At 38.0% G+C, this 26184-nt stretch overlaps 1 protein-coding gene and 1 long non-coding RNA gene across 2 annotated transcripts in view; both read right to left on the reverse strand.

The window, feature by feature from the left end:
* Nucleotides 1-26184, reverse strand: part of LOC102767497 (adenosine kinase) — a gene marked incomplete at its 5' end in the record, with an annotated part of 105153 nt that overhangs the window by 20675 nt on the left and 58294 nt on the right. The window contains one exon of the mRNA XM_006765271.2: nucleotides 16489-16575. Within this exon, the coding sequence (XP_006765334.2) occupies nucleotides 16489-16575 (87 nt within the window). The remainder of the gene's footprint in view (nucleotides 1-16488; nucleotides 16576-26184) is intronic.
* Nucleotides 7399-9374, reverse strand: LOC107183317. Its single transcript, XR_001514098.1, has 3 exons — nucleotides 9170-9374; nucleotides 9021-9079; nucleotides 7399-7536 (listed from the first exon to the last, which is right to left on the reverse strand). It is a non-coding gene; the product is annotated as an uncharacterized LOC107183317 (long non-coding RNA).

Genomic DNA, 26184 nt, shown 5'->3' on the forward strand with positions numbered 1-26184 from the left:
CAGAATTTGACTTCAGCACTGCGCCTCCTCTGAGTGTCCGTATGGGTTACTCTTTCCTCCTAGTTGTAGGACTTCCACTCAGCCAGCGTTCCTGTGGGTCTGGGTGATGTCCATTCCGTCTTTTAGTTTCACTTTTGAAGTGGTTGTTCGAGGCAGCAAACTCCGGCGTTAACCTATGCCGCCATCTTGGTTCAGTCTCATTGATCTTTTGTATTGTTTTCTTTAGACTCCATTTAATTTATTTCTGCTCTGATCTTCATTATTTCCTTACTTCTACTCACTTTGGGCTTTGTCTATTGTTCTTTTACCAGTTCCTTTAAGTGTAAAGTTAGATTGTTTATTTGTGATTTTGGTTGTTTCTTAAGGTAGGTCGGTAAATGCTATGAATTTCCCTCTTAGGACTTTTTGTGGTGTGTCCCACAGATTTTTGGGTTGTTGTGTTTTCATTTTTATTTGTTTCAAGGTACCTTTTGATTTCTTCCTTGATCTCATTGTCAACCCATTCATTGTTTAGTAACATGTTATTTAGCATCCATGTCTTTGTGTGTTTTGTAGTTTTTATCTTGTGATTGATTTCCAGTTCATGGTCACAGAAGATGCTTGATATGATTTCAATCTTCTTAAATTTATTGAGACATGTTTTGTGTATGAACATGTGGTCTATTCTATAAAATGTTCATGTGCACTTGAAAAGAATATATATTCTGCTGCTTTGGGGTGAAATGCTCTGAAAATATTAAATCCATCTGATTGACTGTATCACTTAAGGCCACCGCTCCCTTGTTGGTTTTGTACCTGGAAGATCGTATCCATTGATGTCAATGGGTGTTAAAACCCCCTACTATGACGTATTACTGTCAATCTGTCCCTTTATGTCCATCAAGATTTGCTTTACATATGTAGGTGCTCCTATGTTGGGTGCATAAATGTTTACAGGGTTATATCCTCTTGTTGGATCAATCCTTTATCATTATGCAGTATCCTTCTTTGTCTTGTACTATAGCCTTGGTTTTAAAGTATATTTTGTCAAATATAAGTATTGCTACCACAGCTCTTCTTTCATTTCTATTTGCATGAAATATCTTTTTCTATCCCATCACTTTTAGTTTCTGTGTATCTTTCATTCTGATATAGGTCTCTCATAGACAGCATATATATATAGATCTTGATTTTTTAAAAATATATTTTTATTGATTTCAGAGAGGAAGGGAAAGGGAGAGAGAGAGATAGAAATACCAATGATGAGAGAAAATCATTGACCACCTGCCTCCTGCATGCCCCACACTGGGGATCAAGCCCACATCTAGGGCATCTAACTGTCCCCTCCTGGTTCACAGGTTGACACTCATCCACTGAGCCATGCCAGCCATGGGTCTTGCTTTCTTAACCATTCAGCTACCTTATGTTTTTTGATTGGAGCTTTTAAGCCATTTACATTTAAAGTGATTATTGATAAGCACATATTAATTGCCATTTTGTTCTTTTAACTATATTCCTGTTTTTCTCCTTTTACTTCTTAAATCAGGACCTTTAAAATTTCTTAAAATACTGGTTTGGTGGTAACAAACTCTTTTAGATTCTTCTTGTCTGCAAAGCTCTTTATTTCTCCCTCGATTTTATATGATAGCCTTGCTGGGTAAAGTAGTCTTGGCTGTAGGTCCTTGCTTTTCATCACTTTGCATATTTCATGCCAATTCCTTCTGGCCTGAAATGTTTCTGTTGAGAAATCTGCTGACAGTTTTATGAGAGCTCATTTGTAGGTAACTTACTGCTTTCCTTTTGCTGCTTTTAAGAGTCTCTGTCTTTAATTTTTGCCATTTTAATTCTGATGTGTCTTGGTGTAGGTCTCTCTGGGTTCCTCTTGTTTGGGACTCTCTGCACCTCCTGGACTTACACGTATGTTTCCTTCACTGGGTTAGGAAAGTTTTTGGTCATTATTTCTTCAAATCGAACCTGGGACCCCTCAGTCCGCAGGCCGATGCTCTATCCACTGAGCCAAACCGGTTTCGGCATTCAAATAGGTTCTTAATCCCTGGCTCTCTCTCTCTTCTCCTTCTTGTATCCCTATGATATGGATATTGTTATGCTTCATGTTGTCCCAAAGTTCCCTTTCACAATCCACATTAAAAAAAAAAAGTTTTTATTGATTTTAGAGAGAGAAGAAAGGAGAAGGAGAGATAGAAACATCTATGAGAAACATTGATTGCTGTCTCCTGCACACCCCCTACCTGTAATTTGGGCATGTGCCCCGACTGCAAATCAAACCAGTGACCTCCTGTTGCATGGGATGATGCTCAACCAACTGAGCCACACCTGTCAGGCTCCCCATTCTTTTAAATTCTTTTCTCTTTTTGCTTCTTTGATTGGGTATTTTTCTTACCTGTCTTCCAAATTGCTGTCTTGATCTTCTGCTTCATCCAACCTACTTTTTATTCCTTCCAGTGTATTTTTGATGTCAGATATGGTATTCTTCATTTCTGACTGGTTTGTTTTCATGCTGTTGTAGTTCTCACTATGTTCCAATCATCTTTATAATTACTACTTTGACCTCTATATCTGATAAATTACTCTTGGCAAACTAAATTTAGAGATCCACTGGATAACTTCAATATATTCTGTGAAATATTGATTGGAGCCTCTGACCTGCTTGCCACTGTTTATTACAGTAGAAACTGATGTTCAGTATTATGATACTGAGAATTAGTTTTCATATTTTTACTACAGGTACTTAGGACAATGGATATTAGATGCTACCTCCTTTCCTAAGATGTGTTCTCCCCATATTTATCTCTATTTTAAGTAACAGTAAGAAAAAGGTAGCTGTGATCAGTTGTTTCTCTGTCACTGGATTAGTCACATATACATGCTAGCATGGATTAATTTTAAATCAAATGACTTGATACTAAAGTATGGCCTACCCTGCAATTTCCTGACTCACTTCATTCTTTTTGATAAAATCTGTCAAAAACCACTTTCTTAGATATACTGACTAGAATGGTTTTTATTTAATGGTAGGGGGCAAATTTGTTTGCAGCTGGTAATGTGATTTATTTATTCATCCATATGACTGACATTTACTCAGTAGTAACTCTATGCCAGGCACCATGTTGGGTTCTGAGGATACACTAGTGATTAAGACACATACTACTCTCTTGAAGCTTATATTTTAATTGGGGAGATAAAAACACATAATAAATTAGTAATTAAAATAATAAGTAAGATAATTCCAGAGAGTATTAAATGCTATTAAGGAAAAAGACTATATGTAGTAGTAGAGAATAACAGTGAAAGGATCCATGTTATTTATGATGATTAGAGAAGAGGTAACTTTTAAGTTGAGGCTAGAGAAAGAGATAGCCATGTAAAGAGTAGATGGAGAACATTCTAGGCAAAGGGATCTCTGTGTATAAAAGTATCTAAGGCCTGAAAGAAGATCAGTATAGCCAGAGGACCCAAGCAAAGGTAGAGTGGCATGAAATGCACTTGTAAGGATAGAAGGCCATATAGATCCTCTTAGGCCACAATAGGAGCTTAGATTTTTAGTCTAAGTGCAACTATAAGCCACTGAAAGGTTGTAAGCGGGGGTGGGGGATGAAATAATTCAATTTCTTCCTAAAATGATTATTTTGACTACAGTATAGAAATGAAATAGTTCAAGAGAAAGTAAAGTATGGAGATCAGCTAGAAAGCTATTGCAGTAAGTAGAATACAGGCCTGAGCTAAAGTCCTGGCAAGAAAGTAGATGAATTAGACCTTAAAAATGAGTCAAAAGAACTCACTGAAGACTGAACAGAGGAAAAGGAAGCCATCAAGAATGACTCCTAGGTTTCTAGCTTGAGATATAGGGTGTTTGATGTTCTGTGTATTGTGTCATGCTGCAGGGAACATTTAAAAAGGGCGTAGACATGGCATGAAAACATACATGTTTGTAGAGCCCAGCCATCAATTACTCTTTTGAAAAATAATTACTTTACCTCCAGTATTGCTGAGGAATCAGTAGATGTGTTTTGTCCTATAAATCAACCTTTATAACTAACTGGACCAAAGGGAAGGCATCTGACCAAAGAGCAAACAACTTAAACTTCTTCCAGGATCCTACTTATTAATTAAGCTAGCCTAGCATTATCTTTCAAGAGCCAGAATGGAAAGCAAAGACCAGGAAACTGATTGTGAAGTAGGAAGAAGCAGACATGCAATGCAGTTGAGTAACAATGTGTAAGTACTGGAATGACAATCCATGAATGTCTGCTGTTGGGGTCTCTAGAACTGATTCCAATCTAGAATTACCATCTGTCTCCACTCTCAGTGAAAACTTGTTTAGTTTGGCTGTTGTTTGAGATTTCTTTTATAATAATGAATCCTTACTATGAAACATTATTTCATTTAACTTTCATAATAACCCAAATGAGGTAGGTACTCATTACCCTCATTTTTACTTAAATAAATGTTTTTATTGATTTCAGAGAGAGGAGAGAGAGACAGAGGGATAGAAACATCAATGATGAGAGAGAATCATTGATTGGCTGCCTCCTGCATGCCCCCTACTGGGGATCGAGTCCACAACATGGGCATGTGCCCTGACTGGGAATCGAATTGTGACTTTCTGGTTCATGGGTTGATGATCAACCAGAACCACACGGGCTAGGCATCCTCATTTTTATAGGTGAGGAAACTGAGGCCTAGAGATGTTAATGGTCCATAGTCCCACCACTAGTTAATGATAGTTCCAGGGCTCAAACCCATTGACTTCTGACCCACTATTTCCCTTAATGCTTTGTGCTTCCTTAAAAACAAAAAATCCTTATAAGCTCGATGAAATGGGTTTCTGTTCCTTTTGACCAAAGGAGTCAGAAGAAAAGTCCCTTAAAGCCAAAGCATGACTGCCCTACTATATCTTACCCTGCCTTCCATGCCAACAGCTCCTTCACATATTTGTCATTCTTAAGAAAATTGAAGAGAACAAAATAAATTATTGTATTGTGGGGGATTTTGAAATGTGCATATAAAAACAGTATGATGTCTATATATATATATATATATATAAAAGCCTAAGTGTCCATTCAATTGGTAGCTATGATGTGCACTGACCACCAGGGGGCAGATGCTCAATGCAGAGGCATGGGAACATGGCACAGACTGATGAATCTCAGAGGGGAGCAGGAAGGTGGGAAGAGACTAACCAAAGATCTTATATGCATACTAGGGGCCTGGTGTAGGGATTCATGCACCAGTGGGTCCTTTGGCTTGGCCTGCGGGGATTGGGCCAAAACCAGCTCTCTGACATCCTCTGAGGGATCCCAGACTGTGAGAGGGCGCAGGCCAGGCCAAGGGACCCCACTGCTGCATAAATTCGTGCACTGGGCCTCTAGTACTATAATAATACATCCATATCCTTTCTTTTACCTCCGACTGTCTTTGAATATTTTAATATAGAATAAAGATCCAAATACTACTGTGAAAAAACCAATTTCCTCCTTTACTTGCTGAAAAATTAAAAGAAGAAGCTCTGGTGGTTCCCTCTTACATAACAAAATTTTACAACTTGCTTGGCTTACATGGCATTTGAAAGGCAAAGAAAACCCTCCAATATCTTTCACTGTCCTTTTTAACAGAGTCTGTTACTCATAGGCTGTAGAACTGGTCATCCCTCAGATATCGTTATTTTTATTAGTCATTAAGGCAGGGGCTGGGGCAGTAGTGCAAGAAGGCAAAAGAAGTTTACTGTAAGGCACTGAATAAACATTGTTTACAAGGTTATATTCTTGATTTTAGTCCTAGGTTTCACTTAACTTTGAGATGATATGAGAAGACTAATTTTAAATATAATGATCAAACTTATTTTTAATAAATTTCCAGTTTTGCGTTCATCATCATGGGTGAGTGATTTTATTTTCAAACGTGACGTTTTTCTAGCCATTTGCAAGAGGGCAGATAGTGTTTATTTGAATACCTTTCGTCAAGGTCATTAGCAAAGTCAGTTTCTGTAGAAGGTGAGCAACTCACCTTGTCCGAACCCTTATCTTTTGCACGGCTATGCATTCACTTTTATCTGTACTATGATGACTAATTTACAGCAGGACAGAGTATTTTAGGTTCTTCTTTAATGAAGGAAGGTATTTAAAAACAAGGGTAGCAGTGACACTTATGTGTTTGGATTCTATTGTGTTACAAAAATATTTAAGTTTAATAAAGATGCTAACCAGCCCTGGCTGGGTGGCTCAGCTGATTAGAATGTCATCCGATACACCAAAAGGTTTTGGGTTAGATTCCGGTCAGAGCGCATACCTAGCTGTTGTGGGTTCGATCCCCCGCTGGGGCATGTTTTGGAGGCAACTGATCGATGTTTCTCTCTCACATCGATGTTTTTCTCTCTCTCAAAATTTATGAAAACACATCCTCAGGTGAGAATTAAAAAAGAAAAAAGATGTTTACCAGATTTTTTTTCTACAAAGACGTGTTTTAAATATTTTATAATTGCTTTACTACTTCCCTGAAATTGATTTTTCAGAAAAAGCATGTACTGCTGCTGGTACGAGTATAAGATCACCGTCTCTTTACCTGGTGTTTTAGTGTTGACCTAATTACTGAGTGAGAGTCTGAAAGCCTTTACCCATAAATTCATATACTTAACAAGTCACAACCTTGAAATCTTGCTCTACCTGAAAGCACCATTAAAGTGCTTGACTATTATAACTAGAGGAAATTTTTAATAAAAGCTAATTAAGCTACAAAACTCCCAAGTGGTTAACTGATTTTAGGGGCTAAATTTCTGGTACTTCTAATTATCCCTGATGGCTTTACTTAGTGTTTCACAACCATGACAGATGACAGTGAAAAACTGCAGCGAAATTCATCCACCCTGACACTGCTAACCACCGGCTTCTCCCTCTCCAAGTAAAATCAATACTCTGTTTGAGTAAACACGTTTACAGCTTTATTAGGATGTCTTGCTTGTTCTGTAACAGCTACTTGAAGCTGTGGTAACAAATCGACTCAACTCAGTTAAACCTAGAGAGCTGGGTAAGAGGCCCATCGATAAGGTTGTTATAAAAATAAACTGCAGGAGATCAGAAAGCTGGAGCAAACAGTCTGGTAAATGTCAATATTTTCCCTTACAGAGGATGACAAAAACAGTGAGATCATGTGCAAAGTCCTTTTTCCTCTTAAAAATGTTTCTTGTTTCACTGGATAAAGATTTCTACTTTTTGTGCATAATTCTTCTGAGTGAAATTTTTGCTTCCTAATTCCCATGTGCATCTGGAACAGGAAGCTGGTGTAAATACTTGCTTTGTTTCCTGCCATTTCAGATTATTTTCCTTCATATTTAGAGGCTTATGTTGGTCTTCACTGACTTTATAAAATGACCTTATTCAAATTATCTGCAATGCTTGTGGTGGTTCAATCTAACCTGCTTTTATTAATGAAACAAAACATTCTGTCATTCATCTGCAGTGGGAGGTCATTTCAATGCACTGTTCACTCTTGCTATAATAGCTGTGAGACCTGATGTTGTATCTTCCAAACTCGCCTTCCATACTGAAGCATTTTACAAGAGCAAACTGTTAGCTTCAGACAGGCTGTGCAACCTCCTGACTAGTGGTAGTACATAAAAATACCTGCTACCTATTAGGAGCAAACCTCCATGGTGTCTATAGCTCTACCAAATAAGAACTCATATACCCTCTTTTAGATGTTCACAGGTTGCTCAAAGAACTAACATCTGGCAGGAAATTCCCACTTCAATTTGGCTAGCTTAGATTACCCAGATGTGACAAAGTAATGGTCTCCCCCCACTCCCCCTGCTGAAAAGTTCTCAGATGTAAACTTGTTTTTCACATCCTATGTAGTCTAGTTAGTAAAACTTTGTTTTGTTTTGTTTCATATTGACTACCAACAAGTCATGAATTTCAAGTAACAACTCATGACCCATATGTTAAACAACACAGATTTTTCTGGAAAAAGGAAATCAACAAACATTAAATTCTGAGATAACTTAAAAAGCTACTGTGCCTGCCAGGGTAAGGTCTGACCTAGCAGGCATCTGCATAATGAAAACCAAAGCCTAAGTGGTGTCAGATGGTGCAGTGACTGACATGGACAGGAAGTCAATTCAGAGCAAAGGTTCCTCTGCAATAACAGCTCAGCCCAACACACCTCCCACACAAAGTGAGCAACTGAGCCACACCGTGTAATGTACTAGTGTAGGTAGGTGCTCAGTGTGATAACTATGAGGATAACTTATTTCCTCTTTCTGGGGTTGAAAATGGAAACCTGTCAAATTCTATTAACTTGGCATTGCATTTGAATTAAAAAAAAAAAAAGAATCATTTAAATGCCCCTAATTCAGGAAAGAAGCTCTTGCAGAGTACCCATAAGCACTCATAGAGGTAAGGTTTCCTTCCACCCCAACTCCTTCCAAAATACTGCTGTAAAGATTGTTCCTTCTCGTGGAACAAAAATGTACAAGATCAGGTTAGCATTCTGATTTTAAACCTAATGTGTGATCTCTTGATGTGGTTCCCAAAATAAAATTTTAGCATATGCTTCTGTTTATTGTTAAAGCAAAACATCTTGGATACCCACATGTCAAGAAAAACTACATCAAAGGCTTTTATCCATTTGGGATATTGACTCTTGACTTATATAATTCCTAGAGGCCTATATAAAAGACTGCTTAACTGACAACCTTCGTTTGGGTATGAACATGTGTAATTACTGGCTCATGAGTTAATGAGCCAGGAGATCTGGCTTATCCTATGGAGTATTTGCCATTGGCTCTCATTCTCCGGGCCTCGCTTTCCTCATCTATCAAATGGGGCTTTTTAATAGAGCGTGGTTTCATGCCTAACTTTAACCCACCCCAGGAGTCGCTTCATGAGCCATCAAATAAAATGTGAATACGGCCATATGGGGATTTGTTTAATCTCATTTTCATGCTGATTCAGATAAGACCTCATTTGAACACAGTTTCATTTCTGAAAACGTGAAAAACTGAAAATATGATCTTTAAAAATACTCACTTTCGGCAATGACATTTTAAGCAATATGTTAAAGACCCATTGATGCAAAGTCTTAGCTGCTGGATAAAGGAGATGATAGTAAGCTTATTTATGTGAGCTTATTTATGTCCTAATTCATTAGCAAGATAACAAATTTTGTTAATATTTACCTCAATTCAAAAGCCTGTTTTTTATCAACTGACAACTCCTGACAGCAGGGTGGTTCTAAAATTTTAAGAGCATTTGATGACAGAAACTGATTTCAATTTGTCATCTATTTCATGGGCTGGAAATAAAATATACACATCTTAACTCTGTAAAATGTCAATGATAGCTGGATAATTAAAGGCAAAATAAATTAAGAGCCTGTGTTTACGCCCCAGATTTGGGAATTCATATATCTGAAGTGAAAATAGGTATGAATTTAGTAATCATGTTGCTAATTTTCATTTGTTTTATTTAGACCTCTGTTGATAGCAAGCAGCCTTACAACATCAGAAGTTACATATCATACAAATTTTTATATAGTTTTGAAAATTGTTTCTAATGACTACTTATCATAGCTAAGACTCTGCTAGGTCCCAAGGTTGGCCAGGCTATGCATCAGCATTACCAACATGTGATTTTATTTTTTGATTACATGAATTACAAAGCCAATAAAGATATACTATAACAAATGTTTATTTATTTATTTATTTTTAAAATATATTTTATTGATTATTCACAGAGAGGAAGGGACTGGGATAGTTAGAAACATTGATGAGAGGGAAACATCAATCAGCTGCCTCCTGCACACCCCCAACTGGGTATGTGACCGCAACCAAGGTACATGCCCTTGACCAGAATCGAACCTGGTACCTTTCAGTCCACAGACCGACGCTCTATCCACTGAGCAAACCGGTTAGGGCTACTATAACAAATTTAAACATCACTTAGACAAAATTAAACTTGAATACATTTAGCTTTATGAAAACTTACTATATTGCTACCTATTTTCATTTCGCTATTAATGATTGATTAAATTTGTTAGGTCAGAGATTGGTACCAGTCTACACACTAGTGTTTAAAAAACCACTTTGGCCCTAACTGGTTTGGCTCAGTGGATAGAGCATCGGACTGCGGACTGAAGGATCCCAGGTTCGATTCTGGTCAAGGGCATGTACCTTGGTTGCAGGCACATCCCCAGTAGGGAGTGTGCAGGAGGCAGCTGATCGATGTTTCTCTCTCATTGATGGTTCTAACTCTCTATCCCTCTCCCTTCCTCTCTGTAAAAAAATCAATAAAATATATTAAAAACAAACAAAAAAATAAAAAACCACTTTGGCTATTTCAATATACTAATGGAATGCAGTATAACAAAATGATTAGGGGTAAGAACTCTTGGGTCAAACTTTGAGTTTGAATCCTGGCTTTCACTGTGACCTTGGGCAAATTACTTGATCTTCAAACCTCTGAGACCAGAGGAACTGTCCAGCTGAGCCTAGGCCCAGATGCCAATCCCAGATTTGTGAAGCTAAATAAAAGTTGTTGTTTTAGATTAAATAAACAGTTTTTGGGGTGCTGATATGCAGCAAAAGCTAATTGATACATGTTGTATGAATCAGACAGATATGGTAGGTAAAACTGACTCAATCCATATAATAGCAACTGGGATCACTATTGGATTATAATTAGTTCCATTTGACTTCCAAATATTCTAGGCCAGAAAACTGATGCACATGTATTTTGTCATGTCTAAGAAAGTTAACTTCAGAAATTTTGCTTATGACATTTCCTCTGTCCCTCTGCAAATAAATAAAATTTTATAAATATCAATACTGTTTTCTTAGAATAAACTTTCTCAATTATATTCAAATATAGGAACATAAGGTTCATATTTGAGCTTCGGGGTCTGATAACCTAGTGTCTCTGTCTTATCCAAATCTCCAGAAGATAAAGTCCTTTGGATTCCATTACTGTTTATAACTGCATCTAGATGGAGCCACCCAGGGGACTAGGTCTCTGAGAGAACATTCCATGCTGGTGAGATATTCCAGACTTCACCCTAAAACCATCCTGTATTCCAGGTGAACCAATGTTACTTCTCTTTTCTGTCATGGCTTGGGAAGCAACGGTGCCTCTTTAACTAATATGGGCTTCAGTCCTCGTAGGCAGGGCTCTTGAAATGTGGTTCTCCTCCAACGTCAGCTTATCTACATCTCTGAGTGTGTAACACGAGAGTAGCCCATCATAAAGTGTCCTATGACTGTGCAAGGTGTGAGCCCCTTTTCCCTTTCCCCCTGCATGACCTTGAGCTACTGTCTGTGGTAAATTTCATATTCCTAATGACCAATTCAATTCTGTACTTCATTTGATGGTTTTAAGGAAAAGTGCTGCTTAAGAAATAAAACACCAAGATGTCCTACTAGAGGTAAAAGAGGAAAGGTTATTGTTGCTCTGGGTGGGGAGGAGTGTGCAGATCTAACCTCAGTTATCAGCAAGTAAGTTCTCTACATGCAGTGGGCCATATCCAGGTTTTGGTTTTTAAGCAAAGAAGTGTGAGAAATGATATATTTAACACTCAGCATGTAATTTTCTACCTTCTGAGTCTAAGAGCAAAGGAAGAAGGTGGTGCAGAAAAATAAATCATAAGAATTCTGCATCACTTCTTTGCATAGTGCAATGAAGCAGCAATTACAAAGAATGGGAAAGTAAGCTAAAAGTGTTTGGGAACAAACAAAGTGAGAACAGGAAATATGAAGATAATTTAAAGAATCTCAATGGCTGCTAGAAGTATAGGCAGGTGCTACATGGAAAGGAAATAGCATCCCTGTTCTGGAAACATACCTTTTTTTCTTTTTTAACCAAAATTCTTTTCTGAACATTAATTAGAAAGTGAAATTAGTGCTCCCTTTTATTAGATGGGAAATAGGACAATTACTTACATTGTGATTGCTAAGTGGCTTTAAAAGTCATATGCTTATTGTAGGTAATATCTTTAGAGTAATATACTTTCTCTGCTAAAGTTATGAGAAATTTAAAAATAAAAAGTATTAGAGGCAGCATAGTTACCTTACCATCCTTCAAAATACTAAACTGTTCTAAGCTATGTAGGGCTCTTAACCACATTTAATGAAGCTTTAAAAAACCCCACACATTTCTATTGATTTCAGAGAAGAAGGGAGAAGAGAGAGAGATAGAAACATCAATGATGAGAGAGAATCATTGATCAGCTGCCTCCTGCATGCCTGGTACTGGGGATCGAGCCTGTAATCTGGCCATGTGCCCTGACCGGAAATTGAACCGTGACCTCCTGGTTCATAGGCTGATGCTCAACCACTGAGCAACACTAGCGGGGCTAATGAAGCTTTTTTAATCCTAAGAATGTTGGTCCTTAGGTAAGGTCTCTAGTCATTTTTCGGAGAGTTATATCACTGTGCCTGGCAAAGGCATACTCATTTTTAGTCTAAAGATAATTTGTAGGCCTAGACCATATCCTTACAACTGCCATAAAATATTCGACTAAATCATATTAGATTAACATAAGTTCATATTGACAGCCTACTGGAAACATATTGTTAGGTCTCCTTTCATGGTACTTGTGATTTTTTTCCCTCAGTTTCACTTACTGGGAAGACACAGGGGAAGAGATTTCATCAGGAACAATGACAGTGTCTGTCACAGAATGTTCTCAATGTTTCCATTTGTTACTATGGCAGTGACAAAGAGGGTTCCAAATGAAAGGGCGAACCTGCTGTGACTAAGCGCAGCAGGACAACGGGAGGACATTTCCTCCTGACCTGGGAAATTAGGAAATCGTACTTAGAGATTATAGAATTGTCTCCATTTCCAAGGGTACAATTGTAGCACTTGGGCTTTTGAGGGAGAATGTGAAAAGGGTAGTTCCATGAGAGCTGGCTAGTGACAAATAAAGGGCAAATGTGACAAAGTGCTTAAGAACCCCAAACAGAACAAGGAGGTATGCTCGTAGAGGCTGAAGGGATTTGTCACTGTCATTAAACCCTTGAGATGGAACTATGAATTCAACTTATATACATTTGGGGTATTCATTTTTAAATTATACATGAAAATGTATGATTTAACCATATATATTTTATGTGGCTAATAGAAACACATGGCACTCTGGTATTGAGATATGTAATTAGCACAAGGTAGGTGAGGGGATGCTTTATCCAAGAAGTTTGGGAAAGATATATTGTTATGCAAAGTCACAAAAGACAGAAACACTCTTAAGCCAGCAAAAATTGAAAGTAATAGGAGCACATATTATCTAAAGATAGAATGTGTCACTCAGAAAGGAGATCTATATATATAAAAGGCTAATATGCAATGTGTCCCCTCAGAAGTTCGACCAGGAGACCAGGAGTTTGATCGCTTGCTATGACATGTGCTGACCACCAGGGGGCGGCAAGGAACATGGCGGGCGACCAGTGGCGGCGGGGCGCTGAGGGAGTGAAGGAAGGAGGAGGCAGGGAGGCAGAGAATCTGATCGGCCCTGATCTCTGGCCAGGCCTAGGGACCCTATCTGCACATGAATTTCATGCACTGGGCCTCTAGTATATTAATAACCAGGCAAGAAAACAAAGAAAAAGGAACTACACAGTAAATGTAAAACTTGTCATTGCCTCTCCATTCATTTGCAAGGTAGAGGAGTTTGCTCCCACGGCTGGATTATTTCAAATCCGAGCAGAAAGGAGTTCCTTGGTGTAGAGATGGGAGTAGGGGTTTTTAGCCAATGGATTTTTCTGTATTTTAAACTAACAATACCTCCTTTATTTTAAGATGGATGCATTGGCCTGGTGCTACTAAACAGATGATTCATATTACTTCTTGTATGCTGACCAAGCAAGTTTATGATCTGGCTTTCTGGATCTCTGTAGTGCAATCAATTCTATTGCTTCGGAAAAGCTCCTGGTTCAAACTCACCAGGGACTACAGTCCTTCGATTCCCTACCCTTTCTCCTCTCTTTTTTTGCAACAATCTACAGTCCTGAGAATCCCATCAGATAACAAAAGCTCCTGTTCAATAAATAAAGTCATCTATTCAGATGAGAGGAAGTTTCTCTCTGGCAAAACCAGCTTTTGTTAGTAGGGCTGGACTGTGGTTCTCTATCCTAATGAGATTTCCCTAAAAGTTCTGAGAAAATACAGTGCAGTGAGTAAGAGTACTGCATCTGGGGCCAGAATGCCTGGTGTGAATCCTGATTCTGCTACTTTCTAGCTATGAGACTTTAGGCAAGTTACCTAACCCCTATATGTCCCAGTTTTCTCATCAATAAAATGAACTGCCAGGAGCTTTTATGAACATTACGTGAGTTAATATATGTAAAGTGCTTAAGGTATGAATTGGCTCATAGATGCTATATAAATTTATCTATTGCTATTACTATACAGCTTGACTTACATAGAATGTGCTGAACATGTTGACATAAGTATTCCATTGCCAAAATGACAGCATATTCATCTTATTGCATGACTCAGTCTTTCAAGATCTCATTATCATGGGAACTGATCAGAGTAGAGTTAAAGGGAGAAAAATGGCTCCCTAATAGAGGTACCAGCAGTAGTACCAGCCTGCCTTCTTCTTTGTCTGCACTGATTCCAGCAATGTGTAGTGAAATGCAGTGTTTGGATCCAGGGTATGATGAGAGTGAATAGAGTGAGGAGGCTGTCATGTCTTTAAAAGGAGTTAGCAAACTACAGACTGAAGGCCAAATCCAGCCTGTGGCCGGTTTTTGTACAGCTAAGGAAGGTTTTTACATTTTAGTGTAAAAATAAAAAATAAAACAGAAAATAAGCAATCAAACAAACAGAACAAGAAAACTATGCAATGCAGCCTGTATATGGCTTGCAAAGCCTAAAATTTTCGCTATGTGGTCCTTTACAAAAAGTTCCGCTCTCTTTCCTCTTTATTTACCTCACTGTACCCTGACAGTAAATATATAATGAAGCTGGGCAAGTAGAATAAGATAAAAAAGAGGCTGAAAATCCTTAACAAAGACCCCAAGTGCTTTGCTGAGGCAGTCCATGCATCACCGTAAGCACAATACAAACGGGGAGCTAGCTGTCCTAAGAATGATTTATCTTTCCCTCAGAAAGTCTCTGTTCTTCCCTAATACTGGAAGCACTACAGGTAACCAGGGGTCTGGAAGGGAATCTAGTGTTGCAGAGCCAGATAGCCCAGACCCCCATTAGGTTACCATCATTTGCACTCCTAAATATAAAAATAGAGAACACTTAAAGTTTTAAATATTTTACTTAAAAAGGCTACATGGAGACAAGTTTAAACGTTTCTGTACTAAGATTCCTGTTTTAAGCAATTTCTAACCAGGAAATCAATAGTGTTTCCTTAATGTGTTACAGAAGTTGGCCCAATTCTGGATGAGATATTTTTAGCCTGCATGGAGTTACAGCTCTGAAGCAGTATGGAATAGAAAAAAATAGCTGCAAAATACTCTAATCAATGATGAAGCCTTTCAGAGCAAAGAAAAGAGCATGGGGCATGCTACCAGTCTCATGGTTAACTGCTCATTTAAGACTAAGCATGAATAGCTTCAAAGAAGAAAATATGAAATATTTATGGTGCTACAAAAGACCATTAAAATACATACATACATACATACATATATATTTTGAACAATACTGAGTTAAAACCACCGATCTTAAATGTTTACCATGATTCAAATTATTTTCCAAGAGAAGAAGGACAATGGTTAGCTCCATTTGCCTTTTTTTTCCTTGTCATGCTTGACGGTATGAGAAGTAAACAGATCAGGAGGGACTCTTGTGGGTTATCATTCTAAAATCTACAGCTTTACACACACCATAACCTAGCTTACCTACACTTAACTAGAAGGAGCTTAGATGTATCAAAAGAACCTTTGAACCAGATTTTAGATCAATCTAAGTAATGAAGCCAAGAATCTCCTAATTATCTTGATCTTGTTTTTGAGTGCTCATTTCAAAAATAATATGGTCCTTATAAATGGCCCCAGTTCTTGCTAAGCCTGAACCAGACAAAAATTTAACTCTTCCTCATAAGATAAACATCCAACTATTGTGTTAGAAACACATGTTAACCAAATAATATAATCCTCAGCTATTAGCAGCATACTGTTTAATATTCATCACAATTTGTCTTAAAGAACAACAATGTGTTAACATTTAAGCCCAAAGGGCTATGAATACACTACACACTGTACTTGATGCAGCTTGTTTGTGCAATATTCTGACAGACACAATTAATCTTGTGAAAATGACTAGGGGATAGCACTATAGTAAATTATATTTAAGTAAAAAATACATATTTTCCCTGTAGTAAAATACCTTCTTAATACTTACAGTGATAGTAGATATGGAAAGAACATTAGGAGTTAATTATTTAAAAGAAGAAATTAAAAGCTATTAAATTCATAAATCTTGGCTATCTGTTAGAGACAAGGGTTAAGGAAATGTTTAACTTATAAGTATAAAATAAATGAGTCGGTACCTCCAACAAATGCATCTCCGGCTCCATTGGTATCAATAATTTCTTCCTGGTCCTGATCCAAGACAGCAAAAGCGGTGACTTCACTTTCTGCAATTAGAGCCAGAGAAAGGCAGACTGACTTCTCTTTGTAATATTCAATATACAAACTCACCCATTAGAGCTGAAGCTCCTTCATCATTCATCTTTCAAAGAGACATGAGCTCCAGGCTGTATGTGAGCACTCAGGAACCAAGGTGCAAAGGCATCTGTAAGCAGGGCTTTTTGGGTAATTTTTAGCATACAGATGGATTTTTGTTCAGAGTTATACCTAGGTGGTTCATTTTTGGGGGAACGACTGTACGTGGTAACAGTACCTTTATGGACAGTGCAAATACTTGAACAGAAACGATAAGCTAAAGGAAGTGTTTATAAGGACTGGATCATGGATCTCTAATAAAGCTTCAAGCTTGACTGCATTCTGGGAAGTGAAATCCTGGATACAGTAAAGGGCTATAAATTTTAAAAGTAGAAATAATGATTCCTCTTGGGTGTTTCTTTACAGAAAATCACAACGGCACAATAGAAATGCAACTATTATTCTATTATAATGCTTTGTGCCAAGGTCAAGGGTTACTGATTTTTTTTGGGGGGGGGGGAGCTTATTACAATAACCTAATCTGGTTATGCTTTAGTAAGGAGTCACTATTTCCTTTAAACTATATGTCAACTAGCAAAAGGGAAAGCTGCCACTGAATGTATGGGCAGAACAACTCAATGGGTTCCCTCTCTCTTTTTTAAATCCTCACCCAAGGATATGTTTATTGGTTTTAGAGAGAGAGGAAAAGAGAAACATTGAGATGAGAGAAATATCAATCGGTTACTTCCTGTATGTGCCTTGTCTGGGGATCAAACCTGCACCATGGGTTTGTACCCTGACCAAAATCGAACCCGTAACCTTTTTGGTGTATAGGACAATGAACCAACCAACTGAGCGACCAGGACACAATGGGCTCTTGTCTCACAGCAGTCTGGACCAGGGCTTGGTTGATTTGACTACAGAGTAACCTAATACAGTACTTTAGACTTGGCACATGACAATGGAATGAAGTTATTTGTGATGAAATCTGGCCCAGAGGACATCTGCAAAAGATTGTATAGTGCTCTTTATTGGGGGCTGGAACTTCTGAAATCACAAATTTGCATCTGTTATGGGGACAATGTGGTCAAAGACTTGTAAACTTCAGTCTCACCTATGATCAAGAGAGAAGGGAAAAGGAGATCTTGAGAACCTTAAGGTCTTAGTAAAGAACTTAAAATCACAAACAAACAAACAAACACCATGTTCTGTCTGCCTTCTGGTACCTGCAGCTAATAAATACTTTCAATAATAGATAAACATAGATTTGAAAATGCAAAAAAAGATCCTCTTGGAAAGACTGATAGTCAAGAAGGTCTCATTTACTTAGTGGTCCCTTTTGACCACATGGCTGTAGGTGCTAAGAAGACTCCATACCAGAAGCATCTACTTAAACTCTGAGTAACTAACTTTCCACACACTGTAACAGAGAACCTACATGGCAGTTAACAAGATTTTGATTAATTGGAAGTTAAGGCATAGTTACCTAGGATTAAAATTCTAGGGAGCATGCAGGACATACTGTTACACAGGGAAAAAAAGATGTAAGCAGACTTTATTGAAATAATTAGGAAAGGGCTAAGTCTGATTTAGGAAAAGGTCTGTACCATAAATATTTATAAAGAAATCTACTTTTATTGCTTCCAAGTACAAGTCATACTATAAAGGGAATTAACAACTATAAACTAAGAACAAACAAGCACTAAATAAGTAAACGAGCTAAGTTAATAACACCATTGCCATTTATAATAGGGTTACATTACATAATAATATAACATGTCTATAAAACATTTTAGATAGTATAAGAATTAATTACTGGATTACAGATTTGAAAATAATTATATATAAATGGCAAGTAAGCCACAATTAGACATAACTCCTCGAGTTCTTTGTTTGAAAAAGTTATTGCTTTTTGGTTGAATAAATCCTTATTTCTGAATAGAACCTAATTCCCAAAAGAGATTATTTTGAACTTTGTCCTTAGAATCATGACTTCTTGGTCTAAACCACTGAAAGTTCTGAGTGCAGTGTTACTACTCGGGTTTTCCTGGATGTAAGTGAAGAACCTTGAGATGCTTTATTTTCATGGATCATATGAAGTTCAATTTCCTGAAACGTAAGGTAGAATTATTTTCTTCCTTTATTAATACAAGCTAATATAAGAATATCAAGAATGTAAAAGAGATGTCCTAAATCAGTATAGACACAGTCCACTCTCTATTATTCTGTATCTGGAGAGCAATATTATGAGAACTTTCAAAATAATGACCATGAACATTTGCAAGATCCTAAAATGTGTTCTGAATAATTAAAAAAAGAATTAAACAATGTTCAATAATATACTTAAAAATATATTTCTATTGATTTCAGAGAGGAAGGGAGAGGGGAAAAGAGATAAAAATATCAATGATGAGAATCATGGATTAGTTGCTGCCCACACACCCCACACTGGGGAGTGAGCCCACAAAGTGGGCATGTGCCCCGACCGCAAATCGCATCATGACCTCCTGGTTCATAGGTTGATACTCAACCACTAAGCCATGCCAGCTAGGCAAATGTTCAATAATATTTAAGTTCCATTATATTTTTGGTACATTCTTATTTTTTTGAAATGTGGTGAGTGGGTTTACAGGGCTATCAAAAAAGAACCTCACACAATTAACCAAATAGTATTCATGAGCATGACCTATTCCATAGCCCTCTAGATAATTTACTATATAAGCATATGAAGTACCTCACTAAATCTTAAGACACACTGATAAGAATGGGCATTAGTCAGTCAATGAGGCCCAGGTCTCTCATTAGGACTTAGCTTCTTAGGTATTACTAGTAAATGGGCCTGAAATAGCTGTGGGATCAAGTAGCAAAATTATCTTTTTGTCCTAATTATAGAAAAATGACAGTTTTGATGAAGTACTTAAGAGATTAAGGTAAGTCAGAGCCATTGTTTCTCAATTCTAACCAAACTTTTTTGTAAAGTGAGAAGAAAAAGGTTTGGGCATGATGAATCATGAACTACCCCAATCAGACAGGAAACAAACACTAACAATTCAAATTTGTTTGATGTCATTTATTAGATAAGACCCTTAGGGTTTGAATGATATTTAGCTTATTTAAAATATAAAATAGTAAAATTCAAATATTTTCCAGGCAGTTTATACCAACAAATAATTTACTTTTCACTTGACTACGACATAAGCTCCATTTCTAATGGCTTATGAGGCCAGACTGGCTAGAATCAAAACTCCTCACACATCTGTAATGCTGTGCCCATTATAGTAGAGATGGTTAGTAGATTATAGTAAATAATCTACACCAGTGATGGTGAACCTATGACATGTGTGTCAGAGGTGACATGCGAACTCATTTTTTTGGTTGATTTTTCTTTGTTAAATGGCATTTAAATATATAAAATAAATATCAAAAATATAAATCTTTGTTTTACTATGGTTGCAGATATCAAAAAATTTCTGTATGTGACACGGCACCAGAGTTAAGTTAGGGTTTTTCAAAATGCTGACACGCCGAGCTCAAAAGGTTCGCCATCTGCTGAATGGCCAGGGGTGGGGCAGACACTTGCGCAAATGCCGGCGCCAAGCAGCCTGGGTCCTGGGGTTAGGTGTCCTCAGGACCCAGGCCGCTCTGAGCCTGTAGGCCCGCGTGTAGGCCCACAGCAGCCGGGGTCCTGGAACACTCCCAGCCACTCTGGGCCTACGCTCGCAGGCGCCGAGTGGCCGGGGGTCGGGGGCAGGAACATCCCCAGCACCCAGGTGCTCTGAGCTGGTGCACATGCAAGCGGCTGGGGGCAGGGTGGGAATGTCCCCCACAGCGAGCGAGCAGATAGTAGGTTGCTGCTTGCCACTGGCATGGCAGCGAGAGGCAAGCAGTCCCCCGCAGGCCCCCACAGAGAGCAAACAGAAGGGCCCTGCTTGCCCCTGGCCCTGGTGGCGAAGGGCAAGCAGGCTCCCACAGAGAGCAGACACCAGGGCCTATGATGGCATCAAGCAGGCAGGTCTTGAGAGCAGAGAGCCATGGGGAGCAGGCCTAAGCCGTCAGTAGGACATCCCCTGAGGACTCCCAGATTGGAGAGGGTGCAGGTCGGGCAGAGGGAACCCCCCCCTCCCGTGCATGAATTTGTGCACTGGGCCCCTAGTATCGAAATAAAAATAAAATAAATTCAGTCGCTCAGTGCCAAAGAGATAGATTGAATGTTTCTGTAGCCTTATCCCTCCTAAATTAACTATATATTTTAGTACTGTGGACACACAAACTCATGATAATTAATATCCTTAGGAAATTAATTGTTAATTACTTGTTACTGTTTTGTTGATATCACCTCTATATTGTAGGGAAGATATAATTGAAGAGGATACATAGAAGGATGAGAGGCTGGTAGGCAGGTGTTTTTAACCTTAAGGTAGACTGCAGTCACCACCTCTGCCACTGCCACAAGGTATGGAAAAGACAGAAAAATTATGGCAAAAATTCCACCAGAACGTGAAAACCATGACCGGGTAAAACCCAGAACTCTTGAGATTCTTTAAAGAGGCTCCTGCACCTTGGCCATTCCTTATACTGAGGTAATTTCCAGAATACTAAGTTTTTGTTTGCTTGTTTTCTATCATCCTTTTATGTGGAGGTTATTATAAACTACCAGAAAAGTATGGAGAAAAATAATCCATAGAACCACTCCATAATGTTTATCTAAATTTACCAATTTTTAGCAATTCCCCACATTTTCTTTATTGTTCCTCCCATATATATGTATATATTATTATTTATTCTTTCAAGCCATTTGAGTATAAGCTGCATATATTATACATTTGATTCCTTAATAATTCAGTGTGTATTTCCTAAGAACAAGGATATTCTTTTAGATAACCATAATATAGTTGATAAATTAAAAAACTTAACTATTGTTATTGTAATCTATACTCCACATTCCAATTTTGTTAATTGTCTTTTATATAAAATATAGAGGCCTGGTACACAGATTTGTGCACCGGTGGAGTTCCTCAGTCTGACCTGTGGGGATTGGGCTGAAACCGGCTCTCCGACATCCTCTGAGGGGTCCCGGATTGTGAGAGGGTGGTTCTCAGTGATGCACCCAGAATTGGGCTCCCACCTCTCTGGTTCCAGGATGTGTCACCTGAGAACTGCAGCTGCCAAGTCACCGCAGTTCGGCAGCTCCTGCACTGAATGTCTGCCCCTTGGTGGTCAGTGCACATCATAGCTATGATTGAACAGTCGCTTAGGCTTTTATATATATATAGATTTTTTTAACCTGTACAGGGTACAGTCTAGAATCAAATATTATTTTCAGTTGTGCTAATTTATTTTTAATCAAACCTTGTAAATAGAGAATGTATACATGTAGTTAAAAAATATCTATATATATAAAAGCCTAAGTGACTGAACGACCGAACAACCAGTCACTATGACGTGCACTGACCACCAGGAGGCAGATGCTCAACTCAGGAGCTGCCCTCTGGTGGTCAGTGCGCTCCCACAGCCAACCTCCCGCGGCCCCTCCCTCCAGCCAGTCAACCTCCCACTGCCCCGATTGGCCCCACTTGCCGGCCAGGTGGAGGGACTGCACCCATGCACAAATTCATGCACAGGGCCTCTAATAAATATATAAAAAGGTATGCTATAAAAAAACTCCCTCTCAGCTCTTGTCTCCCATTCACCCAGTTTCTAGTCCTACTACTTTCCAATTAGGTTATCACTGTTATTGCTTTCCTGTATCTCCTTTCAGGATTTCTCTATGCATATACAAGCAAAACATTCTTATTGTTCTCCTTAAAGAAAAAAGTATCATAATATGCAGGTTGTATTGGACCATGTTTTATCATTTGGAGATCTATGTTGGTAAACAGAGAATGCCCTCATTTTTTATTGCTGCATTCCAATAAATAGTTCATTGTATTTAAGCATTCCTTTACTGATGGCCATTTAGGTTGTTTTCAATCTTCTGTTATCACAAACAATGTTGCAAAGTACTAATGCTTTTACTTTAAATAGATCCTAAATTTAATTATTTTACTTAATAGCCAAGTCAATAATATAATTCCTACTTTACATAGGGAACTGACACAAGGAAACGAAGTTGTTATACAAATAGCATGACATATGCCAGTGTCAAAGAAGAGGGGAAAAATGAGAATCCAGGAAATGCTTTGCTTTTCACTAGGATACACAAACCAGGATGTGAGCAAAGACACCCTGCTCAGACTGGCCTAATAAACAGGGGAGTTAAACAAATGACAAATCTGCTAATAATAGAGATTTATAGAACAATCCTAATTAACAAGGACTGTTGGGAATGAAGAGCTCTGGGTTAATTTAATTTTTTGGTTAACTAAATAGCAGAAAGTCTTTTTAGTTGGAAATCTTTGCAAATGTATTAATATAATCATATACCATGACATCCCTGCTTTAATTAGTTTAGTTTATTGAATGGAATGAAATTTTTCTTTGATAATAGAGAATCCTACAGCACAGTTAATGTCATTATTCTGAACATCAGTTCTTATTGTAGTTCCAAAGGCATAAGTGCTTTCATGAAAGGCAGGATAAATGGAACGGTGGCAAGTATACTGGGTTAGGACTCAAAAGACTCATGATTTTAGTCTGCTTTGGCTCAGCTACTTATTTAACAAATACTTAAGAGCTTATCATGTGTCAAGCACTCTACTGGAGACTTGAAATACAGATAGGAATAGGACAAAAAACCCCTGTTCTCATGGGACCTACATTCTAGTGAGGAAAGACAATGTACAAGTAACAAAAAGCTGAACAAGATAATTTGAGATAATAATAAATGCCACAATGAAAATGAAACAGGATGAGATAGTGAAGTATGACAGAGGAAAGGAGTTAACAGTTTAGACGGGTGTTACTTCCTCACTGGGGAGGTTATGTCTGAATTGAGACTTCCATAGCAAGGACAGCTGTGTGAAGACCCAGGGCTAGAGTATCAAGTGCAGAGGCCCTGGGCTAGCAACAAGCTTGGGGTGCTTAGCCTGTTTAAGGTTAAGATGGTCTAAAGTGAATGTGAGGAGATCGACTGTGTATGTGTGTGGTTGAGGGGGGTGAAGGACGGGGAGGTGGGTTTTCTTAGAATTTCATTCCAAGTAAAATGTGAAACCATTACAAGGTTTTTTTGTTTATTTGTTTTTAAATATATTTTTTATTGATTTCAGAGAACAACGGAGAGGGAGAGAGAGAAACATCAATGATGAGAGAGAATCATTGGTTGGCTGCCTCCTGCACGCCCCCTACTGGGGATTGAGCCCACAACCTGGGCATGTGCCCTTGATGGGGAATCAAACCCGGACAGTTCAGTCTGCAGCTCTACCCACTGAACCATACCAGCCAGGGTACCATTGGAAGGTTTTAACCAGGGAGTGATACGATCCCATCTTTAATTTTAAAAGCTTATTCTGGAAGTCTTATAGAAAATGGACTGAATGGTAAGGATGGCGAGTACAGTGAATGATGCTAATTACCAGGAGACCTTCTGTAAGTCACACTCTTAACTTAAACTCAGGTTTACTATTTAGAAAATGAGCATTACACTTGCTTTAGCTATTTTCTGTGACTTTTATTTGGATTAAGTATTAACAACGTTATGAAAGCACGCTGTCAAACATAAAGCCCTATAAAATTTATAAGGTGTTTTTAAGAGCTCATTTTTTTCAATCAGGCAATGATAATAATATCATTGAATAATCGCCATGAGCTCTTTATAGTCTGTTAGATCCTTTAGGGAATATACAGAAGAAATATGAAGACATGATCCTTCTTCTCAATGAACTTAGAATCTAGCTGGAAAGAGAAATCTAGCATGTGTGAAAGAATGTGTGAAGTATCATACAAGGTAATACTCCTTATAGTTGCAGCAGAAGTTCCAAGAAGGAAAAGAACAATGTGAATTTAATTAACTGAAAATGGTTTCATGGAGAAAACTGAACTTAAGCCAGGTATTGAAGCTGTGGCTAGTGAAGAGGCTAGAAAAAGAAAGGGATGTATATCCCAGGAGGCATGGAAAAAGAGGAAAGTTTATTATTTCAGGTAAGGCAAGAAATAACACAATTTGTGTTGGGTCCAGCCATCCCTAGGGAGACTTTGAAAGCCAGACAAAAGTTTGGATTTGCTATGGCAGGCAATGGGATGCAACTATAATTTTTGAGTAAAATTCAAATGCTTACTGTGCGCCCAGGTACTGCACCAAGTGTTTTATATACTTCATCTCATGCATTCTCACTGCAATCCCATGAATTAGGTATTATTGACCTGATTTTATGAATGAAGACATCGAAGCTCACAGAGGCTGTCAACTGCTGGCTTAACTCATAGGTCACCATGGCAAAGTAGGACTTTGGAACAAAAAGAATGAGAAAAGAAGTAAAATGTGATTCCAAAGCTGCCATTCCAGCAATGTTGGAATTTCCAGCGACTGTTTTTCTGGAAAAAGGTGATCACGAAAAAAACAGATTTTGATTAAGCAGTATACAGCAGTTAACTGACATTTAAATTCCCCTCCTAAGCCCTGTACTGATAACTAAATTTGACTAAATTGAGTAGATAAATGCCCCACAGAGAACAGAGGCAGTATAACATTGTCGTTAAGAATATGGACCAGACTGCTTCGGTTCATAGTTCCAATTACTAGTCAATTTCCATTTACTTGCTCGTAACCAAGTTAAACCTTCTGTGCCTTAATTTTCTTATGTATAAAAAAGGGACAATAATAGTAATTATCTCACAGGGTTTTTTGTGAGCATTAAATCAGTTAATGCACTTAAAGCACTTAGAGCAAAATTGGCACAGAGTAAGCATTTAATGAATACATACACAGGAGTATTATTAACCTTAAAATGAAACTTTTGGGAACAGGAATTCATGTCTCACTTAAAACTGCTGCTTCTGAAGGCATGGTTTTGACCTTGAGCACTATTCTCATTTGCAATAATGTCTTTTAGTTTGTTCATGTTTTCTTCTAATTTTCCACAAATGTTTCAAGTAAATGCCAGTTAAAGTCTTCAGTGTTGAATGTACACAGGTAAGAGAATTAATGAGTGTTTGCTTTGAATATGAAAATATTTTTCATAGAAAAGTGACCAAGAAAACAATGATAGATGTCATTACTGCTCTAAAACCTTATTTCCCCTTTGTGTGGTATATATTTATTCTTTAAGAGGCACCTGATATCTTTAATAGGTTCACTAAATGAAGCATATCACTTTAACCTTATACAAAGCAGTTCCTTTCAACCTGTTCTCTGTTTCTTTCTATGCATTTGCTCCATTCTCATATCTATAAAAACTGGTTTCCTCTGCTGGCTTAGCTCATAGGTCACTGGCCATCCATGGACTATCTAACCCTGTTGAGTTCCTATCTTTGATCCAATTGGTTACGCAAGGAAAAGAGCTAGGGCTCATGGCACAAAACATGGCTACTTAGGTAAGGGGTTATGGGAAAGGCCATTTGTCTGATGATCTCTACCACCCAGACAAAATGCTTGGCTCATTATAGGTGCTCAGTAAATATTTATTGAATGAATAGAGTGATTTTCA

The sequence above is a fragment of the Myotis davidii genome, unplaced genomic scaffold (genome assembly GCF_000327345.1).
Source record: "Myotis davidii unplaced genomic scaffold, ASM32734v1 scaffold2161, whole genome shotgun sequence".
Classification (NCBI taxonomy): Eukaryota; Metazoa; Chordata; class Mammalia; order Chiroptera; family Vespertilionidae; genus Myotis; species Myotis davidii.